The sequence below is a fragment of the Dermacentor andersoni genome, chromosome 3, assembly GCF_023375885.2.
Source record: "Dermacentor andersoni chromosome 3, qqDerAnde1_hic_scaffold, whole genome shotgun sequence".
NCBI lineage: Eukaryota > Metazoa > Arthropoda > Arachnida > Ixodida > Ixodidae > Dermacentor > Dermacentor andersoni.
Window position 1 is genome coordinate 53,138,785 of NC_092816.1, and position 26,651 is coordinate 53,165,435.

General features: G+C 47.7%; 2 protein-coding genes and 1 long non-coding RNA gene across 4 annotated transcripts in view; 1 reads left to right on the forward strand and 2 right to left on the reverse strand.

The window, feature by feature from the left end:
* Nucleotides 1–26,651, forward strand: part of LOC126520662 (uncharacterized) — a 60,841-nt gene that overhangs the window by 15,823 nt on the left and 18,367 nt on the right. The window lies entirely within an intron of this gene.
* On the reverse strand, nucleotides 3,262–5,617 carry LOC140216273 (uncharacterized). The gene is made up of 3 exons (XM_072286668.1): nucleotides 5,597–5,617; nucleotides 4,450–5,030; nucleotides 3,262–3,696 (listed from the first exon to the last, which is right to left on the reverse strand). Exons 1-3 carry the CDS (start codon nucleotides 5,615–5,617, stop codon nucleotides 3,405–3,407), a joined length of 894 nt encoding a protein of 297 aa, XP_072142769.1. The 3' UTR covers nucleotides 3,262–3,404.
* LOC129381064 (uncharacterized) lies at nucleotides 5,922–10,949 on the reverse strand. Its single transcript, XR_008609291.2, has 3 exons — nucleotides 10,468–10,949; nucleotides 8,822–9,151; nucleotides 5,922–6,450 (listed from the first exon to the last, which is right to left on the reverse strand). It is a non-coding gene; the product is annotated as an uncharacterized lncRNA (long non-coding RNA).

Below are 26,651 nucleotides of genomic sequence, written 5' to 3' on the forward strand. Positions count from 1 at the left end.
TATAGTGCAAAAGAAGGACGGGAGACAAGCGCGCACCACTGCAGTTGTTGGAGGAGTTGAGGCGCGCTTGTTCGCTTTCGCATGCCAATTTATTCAAAGTTTTGCATTCGAAAGTGCCATCCGTATCGCGCGGTCAGTCGAGGGGGTTCTCTCGCGTGTAACTTTGGTCCATTATTAAAGTGGACGCCGGCAGTCATAGCCTCTGCTCGGTGCCACCGCTAAGCGTCGGCCGGAGCGGCAGCTTCGCGCGGATGGCAGTGAATGGCGTGACGTGTTGCGCTATCAGTGCATGTTAAAAGCGAGAACGAAGAAAGAGATAAGGGATTCGTCAGACTAAAAACTAAAAAGAAAGAAAGCGTTCAGTAACTCGCGTGGGAAGCCGCCTCACAAGTGCCAAGAGAAACGATTTTAGCATCGCGTCGTGCCACACAACTGTGACGTCCCTGAGGTGTGAAGGCGTCTGAATACATGATAAATTTATACCCCCTGTCACTCGTGCACACTGGATCGCTGTCTAGTCCAACCCGGATCAGGGACTTCTACACGAGCACTTTCGACCGCGATTTTGCACCTCCCGGATCCAGTAGATCGCGATAGTACACTGTAGTCCGCACCTGAATGCTGAGTGAGTTCAACAAACTCGATCTGGATTTCTTGGACAGTGCAACAGCTAATATTATCGATCACGACCGAAAACTTTTATCCGTATCGGGCTTGATCGCGATTGAAAGTGCCCGTTTTGCACAGGTATTGAGAACGACCGAGAACCAATTAAAGCGATTCAAACCGCCGCTACCCTCCTCTCGCAACACAGCTCGCGGAGCAAGCTGCCATGCAGTATGGTCCGCAATTCTTTTTTTTTTTTTGACAATTGGGCTACCTAATCATACACATGTGCTAAATCGCTTTACTGCTTGCAACTTGCTACTACAGCAACGTTACCGATCAAGCGCGCGCTGTACAACAAGCACGAGAAAGCGCAACGTAAATCAACCGACGCAAATCAGCCTGTCGACGCTCAATGCGTCACTCAAAGCGCGTCAAAGTATGAATGAATGAATGAATGAAGGAAGGAAGGAAGGAACTTTATTCTCCCTGTTAAGAGAGCGGAGGGGCCAGTGGGGGGAGAGGGAGGTCTAAGTACTCCAGTCCCAGCAGGCGTCCGCCAGCACATTACAGGACTCGGTGCTATAGGGTGGGATCGGAGCTGCGCAGGGCAGTCTCCCACAGCTCCTCGCTACTAATTAATGGTTGGAGCGTGCCGGGGGCGAGGGGAGGGGAGTTTTGATGTAGAGCTGCAGCGAAAGCCTCGTCGTCAAGAGCAAACTGTCAAGGCTGAGCTGCAAAGGCGAGACAACAAGCTGCCGCGAATAACAGCAAGGATTAAGTAAAACGGTGAACTTCCGCATTCCGGCGTCATTATGCGTACGGCGGTTATCCATGCATGCGTCATCCCTTTTCATGCCGTTTTCCGGGGAAACTGCAGAATTTGACAGGCGGCTGCAGGCTCCAAGGAGCTTTTATCGCTGTTGCACTATAGTCCACCACGCAACAGCACCGGGCGCCTTGGCTACCCAACCTCCGAACTATCACAGAACAAAGGCGACGGGAGGAGCAATTTCGCAAAGATCGCGGGCATCGCATGCGGCTCACAGTATCGGTGACCTGATACACGGTGACGCCGCTCTCTGCCAGGGGAAGGAGTGGCGCTAGCGTTTATCGGCGAACTTCAGGCTAGGGGCCCTACGAGGAACCCCACACCCATCCGCACCCGGAGTAGAAAGTCTCCTCTCCCGCATCTCTCCCCTTCCCCCCGGTGCCATTCCGCGCGATGGATAACAGCGCGCTTCCTCCCCGCCTCTCTCCCTCGCGCGCGCGAGGTCGAACCACCATTTTCGGCTCATTCTTGCACGCTTTCACTCGTACCCACAGCATACGACGCGCGGCCACAACGTTGTCGCACTTCATAGGGAACATCGCGGCGACGGCGGAAATGCACCTGGAGTGTCTATATAATTTCTATCGCAATAGTGCACTGCACTCTGAAGTGAAATGGAGACACATTAGGTTCAGGAGAAGATTTACCTGTTTTAAAGCGCATAACATTCTTTGGCTCCTTTGGGCGTTTTCATGCTTGGTAGGTGGTCGGTCTCAGCAAGGAAAGCGTTTTCTCTCTCTCTCCGTCTCTCTCTTTCTCTCACCTACCCGCACGCTCACTCACTCGCTCGGTATATTCGCTTGCATCGACAATCAACGTCGGTATTTTATTCCCAATTTTTTTCAATGTGACAGCAGCATTCCGGGCAAGTTGGTAATCCATTACTTAAATGACATTGCGCGACAAAAAATGACACGGACGTGAGAGAAGACGACAGTCTTCTATCACGTCCGTCGTCTTCTCTCACGTCCGTGTCGTTTACTTGTCGCGCAATATCATTTAAGTAATTTATTAATGTCCGTGGTCCTTTTCTATTTTTCCCCTCATATTCACTGTACAGAAATGGCAGAGCTGAGTTGCGCATGTAAATGTGCAGACTGCGAATAAAGGGACTATTGTTGCTGGTGTTAATGGGCCCGCACCAGGTTCGCCCGTTGCAAACAGAAAAGCATGGCACGTAGATAACGCAGTGGAGATCGCCTCTGCAGATTATCAAACGCGTACTTTCTACCACTCTCAATATGTCCACTAAACTCTCGAATTCCGACTAGTTCTCCCGATTGCACGGACACAGCCACATATCTCCCATATAACTTCCCTAACTACACCGAGGAAAAGAGAGAGAGAGAGATACGTGTCATGCAGCAGGGCCGCATCGCATTCGACAGTATGCGCTAGGTAGCTAGCCAAAGTCACTTTTATATCCAAGCCATTTGTGTGTGTTCAACGTAAGCCTAACTCAGCTTCAGGTCGATACACGCGTTTAAGGAGTGCGCGCGAGGCAAAGGTCGAATTTGCGTTGCATAATGACCGGTTCTCTTAGATCAGCTTCGCCGCTATACAGTAATGCTAAGTGACGAAGCATATTAGGAATAGAACGGGGTCACCGTCACGGGAGATAGTTCGTGTTCGTCATTAAACACGCACGCACCGTCTCCTGCCAGAGCCCGAGCGCCGACACGTCTAATAACTCTACTAGCAAACTATGCAGAGCTGTTTCTATCGTTGCTATGGTACAGAAAGAAAAGAGCAGATATATATTCCTTTTACCGCTCTTTTGTTTTCTCTCTTTTCTTTCTTTAAGACCGTACAAGTTGAGTCACTGACAAAGCGAGAAAGAAATCTCGGTGGAACCCGAACGTCGGTACCTTTCATTTTTTTTACTTAGAGATCCAACTTTTCGATAATTTCATTTGCCTGACCTAACAGCTAGTATTGCGTCAAACACTCGACTTCAGGTTTGATCTTATCCGAGTTTCTTCTGGCAGCGCTTCCGGCATCGAGCAATAACAGCGACTTGCCGGTGTGCGAAGCTGATGCCGAACTCCGTCTTGGGCGACCTGGGGACCAGACGGAGAATCTTCTGCACCACGGTGTGGCTGTCGTCGAGCAGGGTGTCGTATTGGGTGTTCCGCGCGTACAGCAGTATGAAGACGAAGTCGCAGAAGCTCGTGTGCGTGATGGGACATAGTCCTGCCGGAAGGTGCCGAACGCGCACCAGACCATGTTCCTCGGCATGGGTCCCGGCACGGGCGTGGCTGCGCCACGAAATCAAAAAGCGCTTGCAACGCAATGCAGCGCGCTTATATACTCCCGCAGTTAATTCGTTATAACGGGACTAAATTAATATGTTATAACAGAACTATACTAGTTAATTCGGTGTGACAGTACTTTACCGCCTAATTCTTTGTAGCAGCACAGACAAACTGAATAGTCGTAAACAAAGGGACGTGGCGACGCGTAGCGTACGTAGCAGTTAATTGGCTATAACAGTAATTTAGCGGGCATTTTTGTAGTTGTAGCACTAATGCAATTAATTCTTCGGTATAACAGCACTTTAGCACCTAATTCTTTGTAGCACTGCCATGGCAGTTCGTTGTTCATAACAGTACTTTAGCAGCTAAACCGTTACAGAAGAACTACAGCAGTTGATTCCTTGTAGCGGTACTATAGCAGTTCATTCGCAGCAGCAGCATGCAGAAGCGGCATGTAGAGACGCGGCGAGCATATGGTGCACGTAGCACTTAACTCACAGCAATAGTACATTAGCAATTTATTAAAATAAGCCGAGTACACTTTTTTTCTGCGCTGTTCAGGAAATGCGCGGCGCTCTCCCCATTCGCTGAACCTCGCGAAGCTTGTCCCTGGCCCTTTAAGTGCATCACCCTACAACAGTCTGCGGATCATCATCATCATTATCGTAATCATCATCATCAGCCTATTTTATGTCCACTGCAGGACGAAGGCCTCTCCCTGGATATGTAGCCCATAAATTAAAGGGGTCAACGTACTCGTTGTTGTGCTGCTGGTCGTCGTAGCGGTAGCCGTAGTAGTGGTAGTAGTTGTAGTGGTTGTAGTGGTAGTTGTAGTGGTGCTGGTCGTCGTAGCGGTAGTCGTAGTAGTGGTAGAAGTTGTAGTGGTTGTAGTGGTAGGTGTAGTGGTGGTTGTAGAGGTAGTTGTGGTGGTTGTGGTGCTGGTTGTAGTGGTTGTAGTGGTAGTTGTAGTGGTAGTTGTAGTGGTGCTGGTCGTCGTAGCGGTAGTCGTAGTAGTGGTAGTAGTTGTAGTGGTTGTAGTGGAAGTTGTAGTGGTGGTTGTAGAGGTAGTTGTGGTGGTTGTGGTGCTGGTTGTAGTGGTTGTAGTGGTAGTTGTAGTGGTTGTAGTAGTAGTTGCGGTGGTTGTGCTGCTGGTTGTAGTGGTTGTAGTGGTAGTTATAGTGGTGGTTGTAGAGGAAGTTGTGGTGGTTGTGGTGCTGGTTGAAGTGGTTGTAGTGGTAGTGGTTGTAGTAGTAGTAGTTGTGGTGGTTGTGGTGCTGGTTGTAGTGGTGGTTGTAGTGGTTGTGTTGTAGTGGTCGTTGAGGTAGTAGGTGGTGGCGCTGCGAACAGAAGCAAACGGTAACAAATACTTAGCCACAGTGATTACGATCGATTCCAGTACCGTATTACATCACACATAATAACGAAAAACGCGACCCACTTCTTTTCATTGAACTTTTCCGAAGCAAGAACAAAAGGATACTTTGTAAAGGTGGCATAAGATTACTAGCACTTTAAAGCGTTAGGTGGTACGGCACTGGCTATGTTAAGTAACACACAGGTTAAATATTCCGTAATGTTATATGTGCAGTGCCTCCAAAATCATTAGGAACCTCTTTCTGATACGTTTCCTTTCTCCGACCAAGGCAGTAATTGGAGATAGGGAAGTTTGTAGGCGTGCGGGAAGTGGACAGTGACGTTGAATTCAGTTTTCCGACGTATAAAGCAACGAGGTTGTATACATGACCTCCTTCGAGAGGTTAAAGTCCACTCGTTATGAACGCCTTTACACTGGTACGAGTAGTCTTTCATAAACTAGCATTCTTAAAGGAAAAATAAAGAAGCCATTCGGAGAAAACAGAATGCCAAAATTCTGTTTTCCTCTTCAAAGAGCTGTCCCACCAACCTGTCGTAACTCATGAAGCATTAATCGCACAACTCAAATCAATCACAACTCACCAATGAAGACCTGCCTTACCAAGTAGGCCACGTCGAAGCAATTCTAAATCTGTATTTTTATTTTTCCTAAATCAATATAATTTGCAAACTTCGCTGAGTCACATGTGGCAAAGAGGTCTAAAGACATCTAGAACCACCACTTCTCTGACATAGTAAAACAAAGATCACCGGTGGTGGGTTATAAATATTATTGTTCATTATTATTATTTATTACTATTTTATGCTGAAGGCAGGCGGCGGCACAAATAAAATCTGTCGAACTTCACCCTTCTTGAGGCCTCGCTCAGCCTGTTTTACACGAACTGATTTAGCTGGCAGAGAAATTCGCGACTGTGCCAGAGCATAGGCCTGCTCTCGTGAAGCCTTACATGAACATATCGAAAAAAATACCCGTACGCTTCGAGCCATATTGTCTCGCGTTCACACATGGAATTATATGATAACATACGGGTTTTCATACAGGCTTGCATATGATCACATAGGATTGTACGTACAGCGCATATTGGGCATATGGTCCTTCTTTAATAGGGTTTAAACGGCACCGCGATCTCCTGCCACACACACAAAAAAAAGTTCCTTTCTTTTTCTTCCTCTGTACCTGATTTCTTCCTTAGACCATTCTCTTTTACTACCGGACATCCCGGTGTGTTGTTATTCAATCAACCACCTAGCTACCTCGCCGTTCAGCCTGTAACGAAAAAAATAACCTTACCTAATAATAGAAGGAGCAGGACGTAGGACAGCACCGCCAGCAAGGCGAGGAGGAATCCCATGATGAGCGTAAGCACCAAATACATCTCCCTGCGAGAGACGACAAAGGAGCTGGATGGCGCGTAGGCTATTTGCTTTACTGAAACTACCGAAGTATAGGTGAACCCTAATGTTGCGTCCGACCACTGGCAGGTTTTGCAGTTCCCAAGGTCGGGAAGTATAGCAAAAGAGAGGGAAATGATTGAGGATAACGGGATAAGAAATGTAGCTAATAGGCAAGAAAGTAACGAGGCTCGGCGAACTAGATAAGGCAAAAAAAAAGACGCCCGAGCACTACATACTGATGGTTAACCAGTGAAGCTGAAACGTGCGGCCCCGGTGTTTATCACTGGGTTAATGCCGACGTTTAATTAAATGGCGGCTCAGTAGGCTACCGGATCCTCGGCACGCAGTTGATGCTTGCAATCCGCTGCACGAGCCTGGCCTTTTCTTGTGCCCGGGCTGCAGCATCGGCGCGGCATAGACGAGCTCGTTCCCTATTCTGCTAGCGGCGTTGCTGATCGAAAGCTGCCTGCTCCTAAGGAGTACGTATGACGCGTGGCCTACACTATTAAGCAAAATTACATTCCCTGAACCTCGCGAAGCTTGTCCCTGGCCCTTTATATGCATCACCCTGCAACAGTCTGCGAATCATCATCATTACCATCGTAATCATCAGCAGCAGCCTATTTTACGTCCACTGCAGGACGAAGGCCTCTTCCTGGATCATCATCATCATCATCACCAGCCTGGTTACGCCCACTGCAGGACAAAGGCCTCTCCCATACTTCTCCGATTACCCCGGTCATGTGCTAATTGTGGCCATGTTGTCCTTGCAAACTTATTAACCCCATCTGCCCACCTAACTTTCTGCCGCCTCCTGCTACGCTTCCCTTTTCTTGGAAACCAGTCCGTAATCCTTAATGACCATCGGTTATCTTCCCTCCTCATTACATGTCCTGCCCATGCCCATGTCTTTTTCTTGTATTTCGACTAAGATGTCATTAACTCGCGTTTGTTCCCTCACCCAATATGCTCTTTTCTTATCCTTTAACGTTACACCCATCATTCTTCTTTCCACAGCTCGTTGCGTCGTCCTCAATTTAAGTAAAACCCTTATCGTAAGCCTCCAGGTTTCTGCCCCGTGGGTGAGTACTGGTAAGACACAGCTGCTATACACTTCTTTTGAGGGATAACGGCAACCTGCTGTTCATGATCTGAGAATGCCTGCCAAACGCACCCCAGCCCATTATTATTATTCTGATTATTTCTGTCTCATGATCTGGATCCACGGTCACTACCTGCCCTAAGTAGATGTATTCCCTTACCACTTCCAGTGCCTCGCTACCTATCGTAAACTACTGTTCTCTTCCGAGAATGTTGAACATTACTTGAGTTTTCTGCACATTAATTTTTAGACCCACCCTTCTGGTTTGACTCCCCAGGTCAGTGAGCATGCATTGTAATTGGTCCCCTGAGTTACTATGCAAAGAAATATCAGCGAATCGCAAGTTACCAAGGTACTATACATTAAATCTTATCCCCAATTCTTCCCAGTCCAGGTCTCTGAATACCTCCTGTAAACACGCTGTGAATAGCATTGGAGAGATCGCATCTCCCTGCGTGACGCCCTTCTTTATTGGGATTTTGTTGCTTTCTTTATGGAGGACTACGGTGGCTGCGGAGCCGCTATAGATATATTGCAGTATTTTTGGATATGGCTCGTCTACACCCTGATTCCGTAATGCCTGCTTGACTGGTGAGGTTTCGACTGAATCAAACGCTTTCTCGTAATAAATGAAAGCTATATGTAAGGGTTGGCTATATTCCGCACATTTCTCTATCACCTGATTGATAGTGTGAATATGGTCTATTGTTAAGTAGCCTTTACGCAATCCTGCCTGGTCCTTTGGTTGACAGAAGTCTAAGGTGTTCTTGATCCTATTTGCGATTACCTTAGTAAATACTTTGTAGGCAACGGACAGTAAGCTGATCGATCTATAAATTCTCAAGTCGTTGGCGTCCCCTTTCTTATGGATTATGTTGGCGTTCTTCCAAGGTTCCGGTACCCTCGAGGTCATGAGGCATTGCGTATACAGGGCGGCCAGTTTTTCTAGAACAATCTGCCCACCATCCTTCAACAAATCTACTGTTACTTGATTCTCCCACAGCTGCCTTCCCCCTTCGCATAGCTCCCAAGGCTTTCTTTACTTCTTCCGGCGCTACTTGTGGGATGTCAAATTCCTCTAGACTATTCCCTCTTCCATTATCGTCGTGAGGGCCACTGGTACTGTATAAACCTCTATAGAACTCCTCAACCACTAGACCTATCTCATCCATATTAGTAATGATGTTGCCGGCTTTGTCTCTTAACTCATACATTCCGGGATAGAGTAGTCCAAAAATTAAAGGGTCAACGTACTCGTTGTTGTGCTGCCGGTCGTCGTAGTGGTAGTCATAGTAGTTGTAGTGGTTGTAGTCATAGTAATTGTAGTGGTTGTAGTTGTAGTGGTTGTAGTGGTAGTTGTAGTGGGAGTTTTAGTGGAAGTTGTGGTGGTTGTGGTGCTGGTTGTAGTGGTAGTTGTAGTGGCTGTAGTGGTTGTTGTGGTGGTTGTGGTGCTGGTTGTGGTGGTTGTGGTGCTGCTTGTAGTGGTTGTGGTGCTGGTTGTGGTGGTTGTGGTGCTGGTTGTAGTGGTAACGGTGGTTGTAGTGGTTGTGGTTGTAGTGGTCCTTGAGGTAGTAGCTGGCGGCGCTGCGAACAGAAGCAAATGGTAACAAATACTTAGCCACAGTGACTACGACCGATTTCAGTACCATATTACATCACACATGATAAACTAAAACGCGACCCACTTCTTTTCATTTAACTTTTCCGAAGCAAGAACAAAAGGATACTTTGTAAAGGTGGCATAAGATAACTAGCACTTTAAAGCGTTGGGTGGTACGGCACAAGCTATATTAAGTAACACACAGGTTAAATATTCCGTAATATTATATGTGCAGTGCCTCCAAAATCATTAGGAACCTCTTTCTGATACGTTTCCTTTCTCCGACCAGGGCAGTAATTGGAGATAGGGAAGTTTGTAGGCGTGCGGGAAGTGGACAGTGACGTTGAATTCAGCTTTCCGACGTATAAAGCAACGAGGCTATATACATGACCTCCTTCGAGAGGTTAAAGTCCACTCGTTATGAACGCCTTTACACTGGTACGAGTAGTCTTTCATAAACTAGCATTCTTAAAGGAAAAATAAAGAAGCCATTCGGAGAAAACAGAATGCCAAAATTCTGTTTTCCTCTTCAAAGAGCTGTCCCACCAACCTGTCGTAACTCATGAAGCATTAATCACACAACTCAAATCAATCACAACTCACCAATGAAGACCTGCCTTACCAAGTAGGCCACGTCGAAGCAATTCTAAATCTGTATTTTTATTTTTCCTAAATCAATATAATTTGCAAACTTCGCTGAGTCACAAGTGGCGAAGAGGTCTAAAGACATCTAGAACCACCACTTCTCCGACATAGTAAAACAAAGATCACTGGTGCTGGGTTATAAATATTATTGTTCATTATTATTTATTATTATTTTATGCTGAAGGCAGGTGGCGGCACCAATGAAATCTGTCGAACTTCACCCTTCTTGAGGCCTCGCTCAGCCTGTTTTACACGAACTGATTTAGCTGCGGCGAAATTCGGGACTTTGCCCTACCAGAAGCCTCCTCTCGTCAAGCCTTACATAACCATATCGAAAAAATACCCGGACGCTCCGAGCGATATTGCCGTACGTTCACATGTGGAATTCTACGAGAACATATGGGTTTTCATACAGGCTTGCATATTATCATATAGGATTGTACGTACAGCGCATATTGGGCATATGGTTCTTCTTTAATAGGGTCGAAATCGCACCGCGATCTTCAGCCGTAAAAAAAATGTTTCTTTTTTTTCTTCCTCTCTACCTGGTTTCCGCCTTAAACCATTTTTTTACTACCGGACATCCCGGTGTGTTGTTATTCAATCAACCACCTAGCTAGCTCACCTTTCAGCCTGTAACGAAAAAAAACCTTACCTAATAATAGAACGAGCAGGACGTAGGACAGCACCGCCAGCAAGGCAAGGAGGAATCCGATGATGAGCGTAAGCACCAAATACACCTCCCTGCGAGAGACAACAAAGGAGCTGGAGGGCTCCTAGGCTGCTTTCTTTACTGAAACTACCGAAGTATAGGTGAACCCAAAGTTACATCTGATCAGTGGCAGGTTGCAGTTCACACGGTCAGGAAGCGTAGCGAAAGAGAGGGAAATGATTGAGAGTAAAGGTATAAGAAATGCAGCTAATAGCCAGGCTCGGTGAACTAGATAAGGCAAAAAAAAAAAGCGCTCAAGCACTACATACAGATGGTTAACCCTGCAGTGAAGCTGAAACGTGCGGCCCCGCTGTTTATCACTGGGTTAATCCCGACGCTTCATTATATGGCGCCTTGCAGGCTGCCGGATCCCTGGCCTTTTCTTGTGCCCGGGCTGCAGCATCGGCAGCATCGCGGCGTTGCTGATCGAAAGCTCCCTGCTCCTAAGGAGTACGTATGACGCGTGGCCTACGCTCTTAAGCAAAATTACACCTTTTTGTCACGCAACAATAATCGTCATCTGTCGCGTCCGCATTTACTTTCTTTAACGCGGCGAGCCCGGTACTTCCCAGTAACGAACGGCATGCGCGTTATCAGCATGGCATAGCATTGCCGACAGGAAAGTAGCGGGCTTGGCGTTTTCAAGAAAGGAAACGCAAGCAAGGCAGATGACGATTTTTGTTGTGCGGCAGATATACACCCCAGAGGGTGTACCTTTGTCTAAGAGTGATACCCACTTCGGAACCGGAGAGAAACATGCTGCGCGCGCGCCCGACTGCGACGGAGAGCAATGACGTGACTACTGGGGCAGCTAATCCAACACCATCTATAGATAGCACAAGGCCTTTTCACTCGATCCACGACGTCATGTTACCCGGCCCGACTACCATAGAATACAATGGGGATGCTCTCGAGTAGGCAACAGTGATTTTGACGTCACCGCTTTCATTATGCCAGCCTTGTCAGTGGAAATTCCTGGCCAGGTAGCGTGACGTCATGAATAGAAGTAAACAGGGTTTGTGCTATCTAGGTGGTGTTGGCTAATCGGGCGCCTCGCTGTCTCATGTTTTTAGGGGGAGGCAGGCGCACGGGATTGGGCCGGAGTAGTTTTCGGCGTACAGGCGACTGACAGACGGACGGACGGAAGAATAGGCTAGCCATATATAGTTTCGCTGTAAAAGTAAGCATCACTTCCGCCCGAAAGCCAAGATCGATTGCGATACTAAATTAGTGGACAACTATACCAAGTAGGAATGGTAGTTTTTCTAGCCCTACAAAATTGTAAACATAGGCATACTAAGTAAATTAACAAGCATGGTATCACGCGCGCACAGGCCAACACGGGCGCATCTTACCCGATGACCGCGGAAACGCGCTGTCAGAATGCTGGAGTGAAGAATCGCGGCTGCAGCAGCGATCGAGTCGACCTTCGTGCACCTCTCGCTTCAACGTGAACGAAACGTCGAAGGCACAGCGCATACGAAGCCACAGGCCCTACGCGCACTCTGCAAACATCGCAGATCGCTTTGAAGAGGAGGATCGCGCGGGCACGCACTTTGGCCACATCGCAGATCGCTTTCAAGACCCGGCGCCTGCATGGCCGCGTCGTGAGCAGCAGCCACCGAAGGAGAAAGCCTCCCCTCCCCCTCTTCCTTCGCGCGTGACAGAAGACGGCGCGCTCGCGCCCCGCATTTCCCGCTCGAGCACGCAAGATTGAGACGCGTTCGCCTGCTTATCCTCGCACGCCTTCACTGACACATACAGCATACGGCGCGCGGCGACGATTTCATCGCCCTCGGACTTTATACGGGACCTCACGGCGACGGCGACGCCGACGGCAGAAATGCGCCTCGAGTGCCTATATATAATTGCTATCGCAATAAAACAAGAAGACACGTACGCACAGAATGCGCTGAATGAAAGCTTTTCATGTGTGCATGTCTTTTCACTATCGGCGCCAAATTCTCGCTTTATTTTTACTAACGAACGAATGATCGCCACAATACTCGCACCCCGTTGTTGGTAAACGCTGTTATATGAGAGACGTCTGCTCTGGCTGGCTCTGGCATGGAGATTACATTTAACTAACGTGCGCGTGAAGCGTAATGTGCACATGTTAAGCGTAGCAAGGCCGAGGCATAAATCGAGCCCATCGGTACCTCTTAAAAGTGATGTGTAAAGCACGGTGGTCACTGCTTGTTTCCGGCTTCGCAATCACTTCCGGCGCACAGATTCTGCAAAAGCATGGTCTTCGGGATTTGTGTCTTTTATTCAGGGGGAACTGTAGCTGCTCCGTGGACTTGGACAACACCTATTCTCGCTCGCAACTACTTCGTGTAGCTTATATACGAGGCGTTTGCGTGATAACAATACCAGTGCAATACTGTTTTTTAAGAAACACAGTGCATCCTTTCTGAAACTTTCCATACACAGTCCAAATACTCCCCGTGTTTTCCGCGCGAGGCCTACGCGAGTTACACGAAAGTTATGCGGAATCCATATAGATTCCGTAGGAATTCTACGGAAACCATGCGAAAAATATATGCGAATACTGGAATGGCGTGTGGAACGTTTCATTAGGGGTAAATAAATAATATTATGGTACTTAACACTGGCTCTTGAAGTAGCAAAAAAAATGAGACTACCCAAATAGCTTAAGAAATCAAAGTTTTTGTTGTCAAAGTAGCATTACAACTTGACTGTTGGTTAAGCATCGTTAAGAAAGAAAGAAAACGACAAGGACCTCGCTGCCTTGTTTGAGGCTCTTTTCGTTCTGAGATACGTTAATAGCTAAGAGACACCAAACGCATACGCAGAACTCTGGCATAGTCAATTAAAAGCAAGTTGGCAAAAACTCAGTACTCTTTTGTTATTTTGCTATTGTTATTTGTTTTTTTTTTTTTTTCATTTCCATTTTGACCTTGCACATACTAGGGTAGGTGATGAGCTCACTGATAAGGTAACCTTTTAACGCCGAATTGTTCCGTCACTATTGTAGCCTCTAGGTAAAAAAAACAAAAAAACAAGATAGGTATACTTTCATTTTGCAATGAATTCTTTTTTTTTCTCAGCAATAATACCATTCCACATTAGCTAGTCGAGCTGCCACCAAATGCGTCACGTGGTGACGCCTTCCGATACGCAATTTCACGTCCAGCAGCGATTCATTTAGATCAAGAACTGCTCTTGCTTGTTCTTGAAGTGTTTTCTTTTTGTGTACTGAGCGCAGCGGGTCGTCGAGCGCGCAAGAACATCGACATCGATCGGGCACGTACCTTAATTAAATTGTGGGGTTTTTACGTGCCAAAACCATTTTCTGATTTTGAGGCACGCCGTAGTGGAGGGCGCCGGAAATTTCGACCACCTGGGGTTCTTTAACGTGCACCTAAATCTAAGTGCACGGGTGTTTTCGCATTTCGCCCCCCATCGAAATGGAGCCGCCATGGCCGGGATTCGATCCCGCGACTTCGTGCTCAGCAGCCTAACACCATAGCCACTGAGCAACCACGGCGGGTGGGCACGTACCTTGTGCTGTGTCCTGTTGAATGCGTATTTGGCGAGATGGTAAAGACCGCGCTGAAAAGGCAACGTAACACACTGACTGTGAACTGTGCGCAGAGAAACCTTTAAGACAATTAATGCTACACGCTAATGCTAAAGCGCAGTGCTAAAGATATAATGCTTACGTCTACCGCTGTTCAAATATGGCTACAAACACTGCAGATGAAACCCCTGCGCTTTAGACGACAAGCTACGCGAAATTGACGATATTCCATAACTAACCCGAGATCGCGACCAACTAGCCTCCTCCGTTTTGCGCATTCTGTTCACAGCGCGAGGAGGGACAGCGATACGCCGAGTAATCATTAATAGTTATCGTCATCGTGCATCGAAACGCTGATGTGCACAGAAATTTCGAAGTCACCAATGCTTACACGTGTTCTGAAAAAGAAAAGAAAAAGTTTTTAATAGCAATTCGTGCTATGCTCTTTCGGCCATGGCCACCGAGATTTCGCGCGCTCGCAGGCTGCGAGCGAGGGCGATCTCGGAGGCCGTGTTCTCGCTATAGAGCTTCTTGCTAACCAATGTGGAACGATTAGTACGAGGTGCATTCTTCGACGATTTGGCACGGTTTTGTCGAGAGAGCACATTGTGAATTCTTTCACTGTGCCAAATCGGCGTAGTGAAAGTGGTGGGGAGGGGGGGCATGCGTATAACGGCGTCAAGAACGAAGTTGGCGGATAATTATGGACATGCAACGTGGCTGCACGCCTTAGCAACGAAAATCTTTTGTCAGAAGTTAAGCAAGGCGTTTCGGCAACGAAAAACCTCTCTCATTTACAGCATTCTTGTACGGGGAGTGCTAGTAGTTTGGTTTTGCTTGGTATATATATATATATATATATATATATATATATATATAGAGAGAGAGAGAGAGAGAGAGAGAGATGAAGGAGGTGGAGGAGTGGTAGTTGTCGGCGTTTCATTTTTTTATTATTTTTTTGTGATTTACGTGCAGCGCGCATATTACCGCGAAGTCATTGCAGCGATAGTCGCGCAGGACATACAGCACACGATCGGCAGAAGCAAACTCAAACCTCAAAAGCAACATTTAATGTGATTTAGACATATCGGAGGCACATATGACGCACGATAGGCTTCAAGCAAGCGGCTTCTCGAGACCAGTCCCAGCGTCAAGTATAATTCGCTATTGCAAGCAAAGAAAACGAATGAAAGCGCGTTTCTTCATTCGTACCTTTATGTAACGGATGTGCAGGTCCAAGAATCAGCGCATGTTCTTCCACTACTTCTATAGGAGATGAAAGCAAACAAACAAGAACAAAACAAAAGTGAGCAGATGAGTCCAGATTGCGAGGCAGTTCCTAGGATAGCTGGCGCGAGAAGCTTCCACCGTTATTTCTTTTTTTTTCTCTCTCTCTCTTTTCGACTTTGACCAATGTCGGGGCTCTTTATACATCTATTTTTCCAAGTTCACCCAGATTAGGAAGCGACGGGCAAGCGTTTGCGTGACAGCCGCCGGGATGGCTCGTTTTATTTGGCACTAAATCTGGTACTGCTGCTGCTGATCCCGAGTTTATGGGTTCGAACTCTTTATGCCGTTAAAGTTAAATCCAGCCCTCTACTAACGCAACAGCCATGTTTAGAAAGCCATTCGGTCAATACTTTACATAAGAAGGAAAGACAGATGTCAGCTCCGAAGGCCAACCCTACCGCTTAATTGTCTGCTCCATGTACGCGCTCTGTACGGGCTATAGATACTCATATGCGCATCGTTTCCGCTCACCTTCGTGTGGCAGCGTCGACGCAGTGGTTGTGGACACCACTGAAAAGCGTGGAGACAGAACAAACAAATGTTAACGAAAGACTGGCAGAAAACGGACAGAGAACTACATCAACACAAAGGACGTTGTAATTGATGTGTAAAAGATTCCCACAAGTCTGTTTGTCGTCATCGCCGTTGTTGTTATTGTCGGCGTCGTCTTCGCCGTTGTTGTTGTTGTATCGCTTTGCGGCCGGTTCTTAAGTATTGCGTGGCCCCGAATTCACTGTTTGGAGCCTGAATTGCGGCACTATTAGGTACGTAGGGGAAGCTGGGATGTCCAGTCGCTTTCGAGTCGTTCGAATTTGAATTAGTGTGTTCTGTCCATTACTTATACAGCGGCTATCATACTCCGCGCAGTGCAGCGAAAAGTATGAATCATCCTCATCATTACCATCATCATCATCATCATCATCATCATCATCATGTCCACTGGAGGACAAAGGCCTCTCCAGCGATCTTCAACTATGGGCAGCCTCAGCTACGTACTATGGGCAGCGTCAGCCAGCCACGAAAAATTCGCAGCCATTCCGCTCTGAATGTGGGCTACCAGCGGAACTATAGCGCGCAAGCGGGGGCGGCGAATGTGGGTGGAGCCTACGCGAAGACGTTATAGGGCCTAAAATATATCGATGGTCCGGTTTGCCTACCGTTGTCTGCAAACATAGCGTAGGTCTATATAGCTCCGCTGTAAAAGGAAGCGTAAGGGGTGCCTCACTAACTACTCCATTGTCCGCCTCTATAGACAGCCCTGCTCGCGACGCCGACTAAACGGTAGTTCCACGGGAGGATTACTAGAGCGCAATAGGCGAGCCTTCCTGTCTTCTGTGGAATACGCAGCTGGTTATCGTAGGTGAATGGCTAACACGAGCCCTAGCGCCTTCGCTGCTCTGCGGCGTTGCCTTTACGCAACCCGACGGTTGTACCGACACCGCAAAAAGTAATTTCAAGGTGGTATTTTTTTTTTTTTTTGCGATAGCAATTATGCGGATCCTCGAGGTGTGTTTGCGCTGTCGGCGTTGTCGTGCTGTCACGGTATCGACGCACGACCCGCGCGTTAATGATTAAGCGTGTTCAGCTCCAAAAGTGACGAAGCCAAGTGGACGCACCGTCAGGCTTAGCTCAATCAGGTCTGGATGGATGCATGGATGCTATAGGAGCGTCCCCTTTGGAACGGGGTGGCAGGTTGCGCCACCAAGCTCTTGTTATTACATTGCCTAATGTCCTACCTTTGTTAGAAAAAAAATGAAAAAAAAAAAGAAATAAGCCCACGTTAAATTCCATAACCAAACCTTCTGAACCCCTATTGCGAACTTTGTTTTTGTACGCCTCCGTTGTTTGTTGTTTCCCTACTTTTCTTCCACCAATCTTCCAATCCCTTCTTACTAATCTCTATCGCGGACATGTTTACTTTCCCCCTGCTTTCGCTGAACCCAAGGGCTCCAGGAGGCCAGAGGTGCCTAAATCGACCGCTAGGCAGATGTCTTCACATTCTAATAAAACATGCTCCATCGTTTCCCTAGCTTTACCGCATCAAGGACATGCTTCTTCCTTCTGGTATCCTGCTTTATAAGTGCGTGTTCTAAGACATCCTGATCTCGCTTCGAAAAGTAAAGAGCTTCCCTTTGAGTTATCTCAAGTTGTCTCTTTCCTGATATCGCTTTCGGTCTGCTGTAGCCTGGGCAGCGCCATCTTGCTTCTGCGGCTGCTGGCACGAGCCCCGTGAGCACACACACATACGTTGGCGCTCCTGCCGAACAGCTATGTGCAAAAATACACCGCGGTGTACATGTACTGCTCTGAGCGCAACGGACAGTATAGACGCCAAGGTAAATATATCTAATCCTTTCTTCGGGCCCTGACGGTCGCGGATGGTTTTCCTTCGGTCCCATCTCGTGCACCATCGAGACGCGGCGCCTGCAACGCCGTAGGCAGGGCTCCTCGTTACGTCAGCTTTCTTTGCCGCCTGCAGCATGGCTCTAAACCTTAACAATGTAATGGAGTAGACGTCTAGCGATAATACACAAGTAAACCAAGCTGTAGTATCATCGTACTCGTCTATTCCTGGTCATGTACAAAAATGTGTTCAACTGTTGCTGGCACTTAGGGCACTGGCGTACTGGGGATGCTGAACCGATGGACGACACTTAAAGGCCGAATACAAGGAAACTTCGCGAAGGCTAAACTGGTATGAAGGAGTCGTGTGTACAATCGGGAGGGCAAATAATCCTTGTCATATAGCTGCAGTACTGGTGAGCGTCTAATCTTGTTATCAACAGCCTTTGAGTAAAACTCGTTCCTGCGTTCTGCGTCATTTCTGGCGAGCGGTAATTTTGGATTGTTTTTTAAACGTTGGGCATCGATCTACTCGAGTTTGTTTTTGTTTTTTTTTTATGATACACAGCCACTCCTGTTTTAAAAGTGGAACTTTGCACAAAGGATCCTCTATACACACAATTAGACTTTTCACGCGGTTAAAAATTTTTTTTTGTAGTCGGCCTTTAAGACACAAAGTTGGAGGAACGTAGCATCTCTTTTTGATGGATAATGCCCGGATCTCAACTCACGTGATTCTATCGTCAAGCTGGTTGAAGACGGAGTAGTAGTGATGGTACCTCCTTCAGCTCCTTGACTTGCGCCAGGTATTGCAGTCGAACTGACCGCGGCCATTTTGGCGCCGTCTTGCCGAGAGTGAATGGACAAAGTTGAAAAAAAGAAAAAAGAAACACGAGCACATGGAGTTAATCAGAATAGCCAGAAAATTGTACAAAGTTAGAACACTTGGGTAAAATCATAAATAGGGGTACTGGGCGCGCTAGCAATAACTTAACCGCGGTGGGTATGCAAATAAGTTATCACTCGATGTTTCAGCCCTTTCATGGCTCTGCGCAGCTGAGCTTAAGACTGGCGAGTTCGATTACTGCCGCGGTGGCCGCATATCGATGGGGACAAAACAAAACGCCCCCCCCCCCCCCCCCCTCGTACCGCGTGCATTGGTTGTGCGTTAGAAGAACCCCAGGTGGTCAAAATTAATCCCAAAATCCCCCATACAGTGTGCCTCAATTGCGTCGTGGTTCTGGCACGTAAAACCCCCGATTTATACATTTATTCGCGAATCACTATCTGTTAATCTATTTGTCGGGTTCTTCGTCACTAGAAGCTTACAGTATTATCCATAGAGAGAGAAAGCAAGAGGAGGAAAGGCAGGATGTCAACCAGGCCAGCGTCCGGTTTGCTACCCTACACTGGGGGTAAGGGAGATGGGCAATAGAAAGGGGAAGAGAGTACTCAGTGCACATGGGAGGGATGCACAGGAGCACTATAAGTGGTATATCAAACCGTTGCACTTCATGTACCATACTAGTACGCGAATCGCTTTTTTGCGCCAGTGACGGATGTGGACACGGTCCGAGTATCTCTGATTTAGAGAACGGTCTCGAGTCGAGTCAGAGTTAGCAACCAGAACGATACTCAATGTTATTGTACGAAGCACCCCTTGAACAAAAACAAGCGAGTTAACAAGCTTATAGGAGTAGTGATTAGGCATCTTTCAGCTGCAATTGTGGATTTGCAGTGGTGCCCCAATTACTCTGGCTCATCATTTTCTATATTAAGCATGCACACACAAAAATTATTCCGATTTGCGGCTCCCTTTACTAACAAAAGCAGTGTAAAAGGCTTGCACGTTAGAGCTATATTTGCTCAGTCCTGCAAGTGCTTCGCTCTGTACAGCGAATGTATGGTGCTGGTATATACAGACAGTCGCCGAGGAAAGCAGCAACGATGGTGGCGACACGTTACAGTGGTCTTGTAAATCAAGGCACGCTCATCTCTTTATCCTCCCTTGTTTCCCGACGTAAACTTTTTGTTCTTTTTAGATATGGCACGTAATCTCACGAGCAGCGATTGGCCAAGATCCAAGCACATGTCGACAGTGACATAACCGATAGGAAAACAATTTGCTTTCTTTCTTTTTAATTTAGAGTTGTGTAAAGGAGGCACGTTTCTTCAGCGATATGGCTTATAAGAGCGACACGAGAGGTCGCCACCAAATATATAACATCTTTGGTCACCACCGCTGTGGTGCTGCTCTTGAATACGTTTCTCCCTAGCATACTTCAGCGCAGGCGCATATTCTTTACGCTAAACATCTGTTTGATGAAGCAGCCGGTCAATATAAAGGTTATCGAAACTATATAGGAGCTATGCGAGTCGCCTGCTTTTTGTTTTTGGTTTAACTCGCGCATTCTAAGTGAAATGAAAAGCCAGCTGTATACAGTACTCATGAACGCCGAGGCAGGCAGGCCGGCAGGCAGGAAGGCAGGCAGGACCGCGTTCCCAGTGGAATAGCTGGCGGCGAAAGCCCGGTAGAGAAGTCAGGCTTGAGGACGAGAAGAAGTGGGCTGCCGCTGCAGGAAGCTTCGATTCGTCTTCTGAGCTCTCGCCCTCTCGCGCACAACGCTACCTCGTGGCCGCGCGCAGTCTTCGTCTTCATCAAAGTCCAGAACTGGGGAAGTATTCTGTAAGAGTCCACCTAGTGGACATGTCCATTTCGTCTGCTGTCGAAGTTCTGATTGGCTGGGCTGGGCTGCGTGTACGCAGCAGCGAGGCGCCACAGCCAATCAGCACTTCAGCAGCAGACGAAATGGACATGTCCACTAGGTGGACTCTTACGGAATACGTCCCCCGATGTCGACACAGAGAGACCGAAACTGTAATTCTAGAACGATCGACTGTTGTGTTATATGCGCCATCGCTGTCGCCTGCAGCGCCATTGGGTGGCACGCGTTGGGCGAGCGCACGATGAAGAAAAAGATCGAAGATGTGGCAGACTAGAATCACTATTTTCTTAAGTCACCCCACAGGATGGATTGGTCACACTGGATCGGGTGTGTATGAAAGTTTATTCGCTCACACCCGATGCAATGTGACCAATCTCACCCCTGAGGGTACGAGCCATGTTTTGAGGCAACAACTCAGACGATTCTTGGCCATTTCCCCATAATGGGTATGAGCAACTCCTGAAGGCAAACAAACAGGATAAACAGGATCAGGGACCGCATTCTTTCACATTTCTTTTTTCCTTATTTATATATTGAAGCGTATAGATATATTGAATCAGAGAGCAAACGGGGATAGACGATATTATAGCTGACAATAAGAGAAAGAAATGGAATGGGTCAGGCCATGTAATGCGTAGGATAGGGAACCTGTGCACCATTAGAGTTACACAATGTGTGCCAAGGGTAGGGAAGCGCAGTCGAGGATGGCAGAAAACTAGGTGGGGTGATGAAATTAGGAAGTAACGTGTAGTAAAGCAATGAATGGCCCGATTTGTTGGACACTCATGGTTGTATTGCGCTCAGTATTATACTGGCTGAATAACTTGAAGAATGAACAGAAAAGAACAAGAAATTGCCGCACGTAACGCAATTCGGTATGCAGAAGCACGATGTATTCGAAATAACGTTTAGTAAAGCAACGAACAAGGTTAGTTGGTGGACATTCCTGATTTTATTGAGCTTGGTATTATGCTGACGGAAGAATTGGAAGAACTAACAGAAAAGAACAAGAAATGCACGTACGTACTGCAAGATAGCCGGGGATACTGAACTTCTCAACTTCCCAACTTGCACAACGTACGTCCATTTCTTGTTCTTTTCTGTTCGTTCAAGTTCTTCCGCCAGTATAACACTAAGCGCACTACAATCATGAAATTAGGAAATTTGCAGACGCAGGTTGGAATCTGTTAACGCAAGACAGGGGTAATTCGACATCGCAGGGAGAGGCCTTTGTCCTGCAGTGGACGTAAAAAAATAGGCTGAAGAAGAAGAAGAAGAAGAAGAAGATTGTGATATTTAACTACTTAACTACCTGGTTCTTGGCCAATCCCCCGTCGTGGGCAAGTGCCGCTAACTTCTAGGCTCTACATTTATATTTACGTCAGGGACCATGGCGTCTCGTCTAAGCATTTCCATTATCTTGGTTAGCTAAGATGATACAACATATATAGCAGCATGCCATCTGCACTGCGGGTCTGTCAGCGCAAAAGAGGGATTACGTAAATTTAGTTTCACGCTCTCACCAGTATGGTACGCACCTAGCTGGCCAGCAAAGGAAGAGACGGGGGAGGGGCGGGAACGTTATGATACAAGTGTTCACCTAGCGGACCTTCCATTTCGGCTACTGCTGAAGAGCCGATTGGCTGGCACGGGAGAGGAGGCAAACGTACCCCAGCTCAGTGCCCCAGCCTCGCCAATCAGCGGCGGCCGAAATTGACACGTCCACTGGTGGACGCTTTGTGGCATCATCGACAATTCGCACCGGTACGCGCGCTGGGGCGATGATGATTCGATGAAACGGCGCCCCGGTGTGCAGTGCTATTCCGCGACGTTGTGTGCACTTGGCTTCGTGGCTTTTGGAGTCAGACGCGCTTTGCGTCTCCGGATCAAATCCTCAGCGCTACTGCGACTCGGTGCCGCGAAGACGAAGGACGGACTCTTGAAGCAGACGAAGAGACGAAAAGTTATATACAATATGTATATATGACAGGCGATACCACACAAGTAGCGTTGCCGAAGAGCGCACCAGACTGGCAGGGCGGCTGGTGGGGACTCTCTCTCTCTCTAACAATGGGCCGGTTCTGCCTCAAATCCATATGGCAGGAACATCGCCTTCCTCTTTCGTGGTGGGAGAAGTCTAAGCTGCATACCAACGGTCTCCGGGGCAAAGGGGACAACAGTTCTGTGTCATTTTCGAAGGCTGTAAGTGGATTCGTCGTTGTGCTCTGCGCCCCCGGGCTCCTCAGTTCGACCTATGGAAAAAGGTCGGCAGTTTCTTGTAACTTCGAAGGTCGTCAGTGGATGTTTGAAGCACAGCGCAAGGGCAGAAGAACGAGGGGGGATGGGAGGGGGGGGGGAGGGGGCAAGCGCTCGTTGCCTCGATGATGGGCACGCAATGTGGCACAACAGCACGCGGCCTGCGCATGCGTTGTCAACAGCAGGACAGCACCAATACACGGTCGTATTGAGCGTCCGCTTAATTGTTTAAATTAAATTATGGGCTTTTGCGTGCCAAAACCACTTTCTGATTATGAGGCACGCCGTAGTGGAGGACTCCGGAAATTTCGACCACCTGGGGTTCTTTAACGTGCACCTAAATCTAAGTACACGGGTGTTTTCGCATTTCGACCCCATCGAAATGCGGCCGGCATGGCCGGGATTCGATCCCGCGACCTCGTGCTCAGCAGTCTAACACCATAGCTACTGAGTAACCACGGCGGGTCCCGCAGAAGTTGTACGCCTCATTTAACCTACAGTGGTGCCCTATTTGATCAGTCTAGGTGGACCAATCTGAGCTCGGTTATACCGTACGGATGGCACTCGGCTAGAGAACGTGGTATTTATGACCTGCACATGTATGGCCATACATAATTGAAGATATATATCTTTCTTTTTTTTATTTTAGGAGGGTTGCAGGGTTACTCTGACTAAAATCTAGGGCAGACTCCGCAATAAGGTTTCCCACAAAAATGACTATACTCGGCCTCGCAAGTCGTTTGCAGCACTGTGGAAGCTGCATGACTCCTTAGTCAATTAATGGGTATGCCGAATGTTCCTCGAGACGAGTTCGTCCGCGATGCGTGGTCACTTCACCACCCCAGTAACCACCACGGTACACGACGCGCATACGCAACGGTCCTAATACGTCATGTATCGCTGTGACGTGTACATCATGCACGAAGCAAAAATGTACTCTGCAGCTGTCAGCCCCACCGTTTTTCTTACTGAACCAAACGTGAACCGGCAGCAGATGGCGCCGAAACCGAAACGAAACGAAGATAGCTTAGCGCTGGAATGACGTATAAATATGGCAGCCATGACTTCACGCCATCCTCCCCGCGCCGGTATTGCTAAGAAAAGCCTTCGAGATCGCCTACACATCTTTTGTAACAGCGATGAGCTTTGGGTTTTACGGCGGCTTTCCAGAATTTAGGCTGTGTGGACTTGTTCTCGGGACTCGGAAAAGTCTCAAGACGAAAATAGCCCAAATATAGCCATGTAGCCAACTCGGAATCTTCGACGCCAGCTCGCCTAAAAAGTAGCCCAATCCGGCTACTAATAGCCCAATCTGGCAACCCTGCATAGAGAAGAAATGATTCAACACGGGAAGAGGCTTGGTAAGCCAGAAAATAACTCAAAAACGAAAAACAAGCGGCGACACCGCCTTGAAGTTGCCGCACCAGCTCGCTGTGACGTGACGCACTCTGGCGGGCTTTTATAAAGTTAACTTTTAAACCGAATCTTTCTTTGCCTCATCTCCCGACTTTCCAGGCGCTGCTGCTGCTATGCTCTTACTATGCTCTTGCCACGCGCGCCACTGTTTTTTTGTTTTTTTTTTCAAATCCGCCAGATGGCGCTCGCCTCCGCGCATCCCGGCCAGCGCCGCCGTGGGCCGGGTTGCTAGCGTTCCTATGCGACAAAAACGCAGGTGACATGGGCTGTGCAAGTCGCGTGCTGGGCTGTGATAGTGTAGACATTACAGTCGTCCACATCCTGAAGAGAGCATATCTTATTTTGTTATAGCGCAAGCTTGACAAGGACAACAGAAGGCACATCTGACACACACAGCGCTATGTGTGTCAGATGTGCCTTCTGTTGTCCTTGTCAAGCTTGCGCTATAACAAAATAAGATATGCCGTACCAACAAGCCCCTATTGCCATGCTGAAGAGAGCGCTTGGAGCTGGCGTCTCCACATCGTGCTGGTGACGTATGCAGGAGGAGCGCGCAAACAAGCGCCAGCAAAATGGCTCCAAAGCGTGCACTCAGCGTCGAGGACACTCGGGCCCGAAAGAAGCGTCGCGCGAAACAGGAGCGTCTTCGCTACGCAGCGAAGAGTGGTGCAGACCACTCATGTATGTATACAATGTACACTTAAGAATTATATAATTGAATTAAGTGCGGCCCCATAATTCGAATAAAGCTTAATACCTCCGCCACAATGGCGATGTGCCATGTGAGGCAATGATAATGCTAAACCCTCTTAGAATTTATAAACAATGACGCACAACAACGCCTCAAGCAAACACGTCTCCCTGTGTGTTCTGTGGACTACGCAGACAAGCAGCAGTGGTGCACGGAAGATAACGTGTAACCAACTCGCCACCGTCGTATTGGACTAAACGGTGAAAAAAAAAAATTACACATTCGCCGCCAACGTAACCGCTAATTATCGTCAATCAAAGCAAACAGCGCGCATTCAAATCTTCGCTTACATCGATTCCCACAGTGCGTGGGATCCGCCGATTTTTTTTTTCTTTAGTCGTGTAATATAGGGAATAGTATGGTCGTGTTCCAAGGGAGCCAAAATGTCAACTTATCAAGCTTCAAGAACGTTTATTTAGCCACAACGGCTCAAATACGGAAAAAGATACCTTTAAGTCCGGGACGTCACACTGCTATGCCGGCACTGGGGTTTAAAAAAAAGGTTCAACTTTGACCTTCATATTCTCTCCTATTAATCCACCTGTTACTGTGAACTTACCGAGAATAGAGTTCTAAAAGAATACCTTGTTAGTACAAACCTATATCATTGTTTCTATTTAATTTCTCTTAAGAGTAACACTGAATAGCAACACCGCGTCGCTTTAGAATGCTTACTTATTGATGGGGCTCTCAAAACTCGCTTTTCGTTTATTTGGTGCGAAAGAGGGTCATAAAATGAGGGCCAAAGTATTTATCCTCGAACTTCAAGCACAAACCGTCAAGACTGTATACGGTAGTCTGGCGCCTCAGGAATTTCAAAATACTTCCACCTGTGCTGGGTCTTTTTTTTTTTTTTTCTCAGAAAACGTAACCAAAACGCAGTAGGTTTCGTCTCTCTGGTCACGTTAAAAAGTGAATAGTTCCATGTGCTTTTTATCGCGAAAATAAATGTAAAGACCTTGGTTAGCCTACTATTAGGAAAGGGGAACAGCCCAAGGTATACGAGGGATGACGGAAGAAAAAGGGGGCATAGAATGAACAACACCATCTGTGTAAGTACTGTCACACAGTCTGTCAAGGCGACAGTGTCAGATACAAAGGCACATCATATCTCGCGTCATCGCGCAGTGTCGCACAGTCACGATTTGTCGCACAGTCCGGTCTCTTTTATATAGTTTATCCATTCGCGCTGATGTCCCCAAGCAGGTCCATGACATCGCATGGAACTAGCGTACGAACTTGAAGACGGTGTCGCCAACCGCCTTTCACTATCGCAGTTTACATTTTTTTCGGTCATTATACACTGATAACGATGATGATGACTTATTGGCATCCCCTCTGAAACGAGGCACCTAGCCTGCTTGAGTGAATCAGGCATATGCAATACATGCGTTCTAGCATTTTTGCATGCTTGCCAAAATCTACCCGCGTCACGAAGAAGCGCCACCGCTCGAGATTACCAGTTCCTGAAGTGGAATATACGGACCCATGCAAACTTCACGTTCCCGTTTACTTCGCCTTACTTTAAGCTTCGACATAAGAACGGTTAGCCTGCGCAGCCCCGAACGGCAACAACAAAGGCTATAGTGGAAGGGCGTCGCAGCCCGCACGTACTCAGCCTCAGGTCAAGGTGGCACGCGGGTCAAGAACAGAGAGAGAGAGAGAGACGGTTAAAAAGTAAAAGAAAAAACGCAGCTACAGCGGATTGATCGGCCGCTCGCAGTATACGGCGAAGGCTTGCGGCCAACTTCCTGATGTCGTCTCGCGCCGGCGACGATCGGCCCTGCCCGCACGAAGAGGG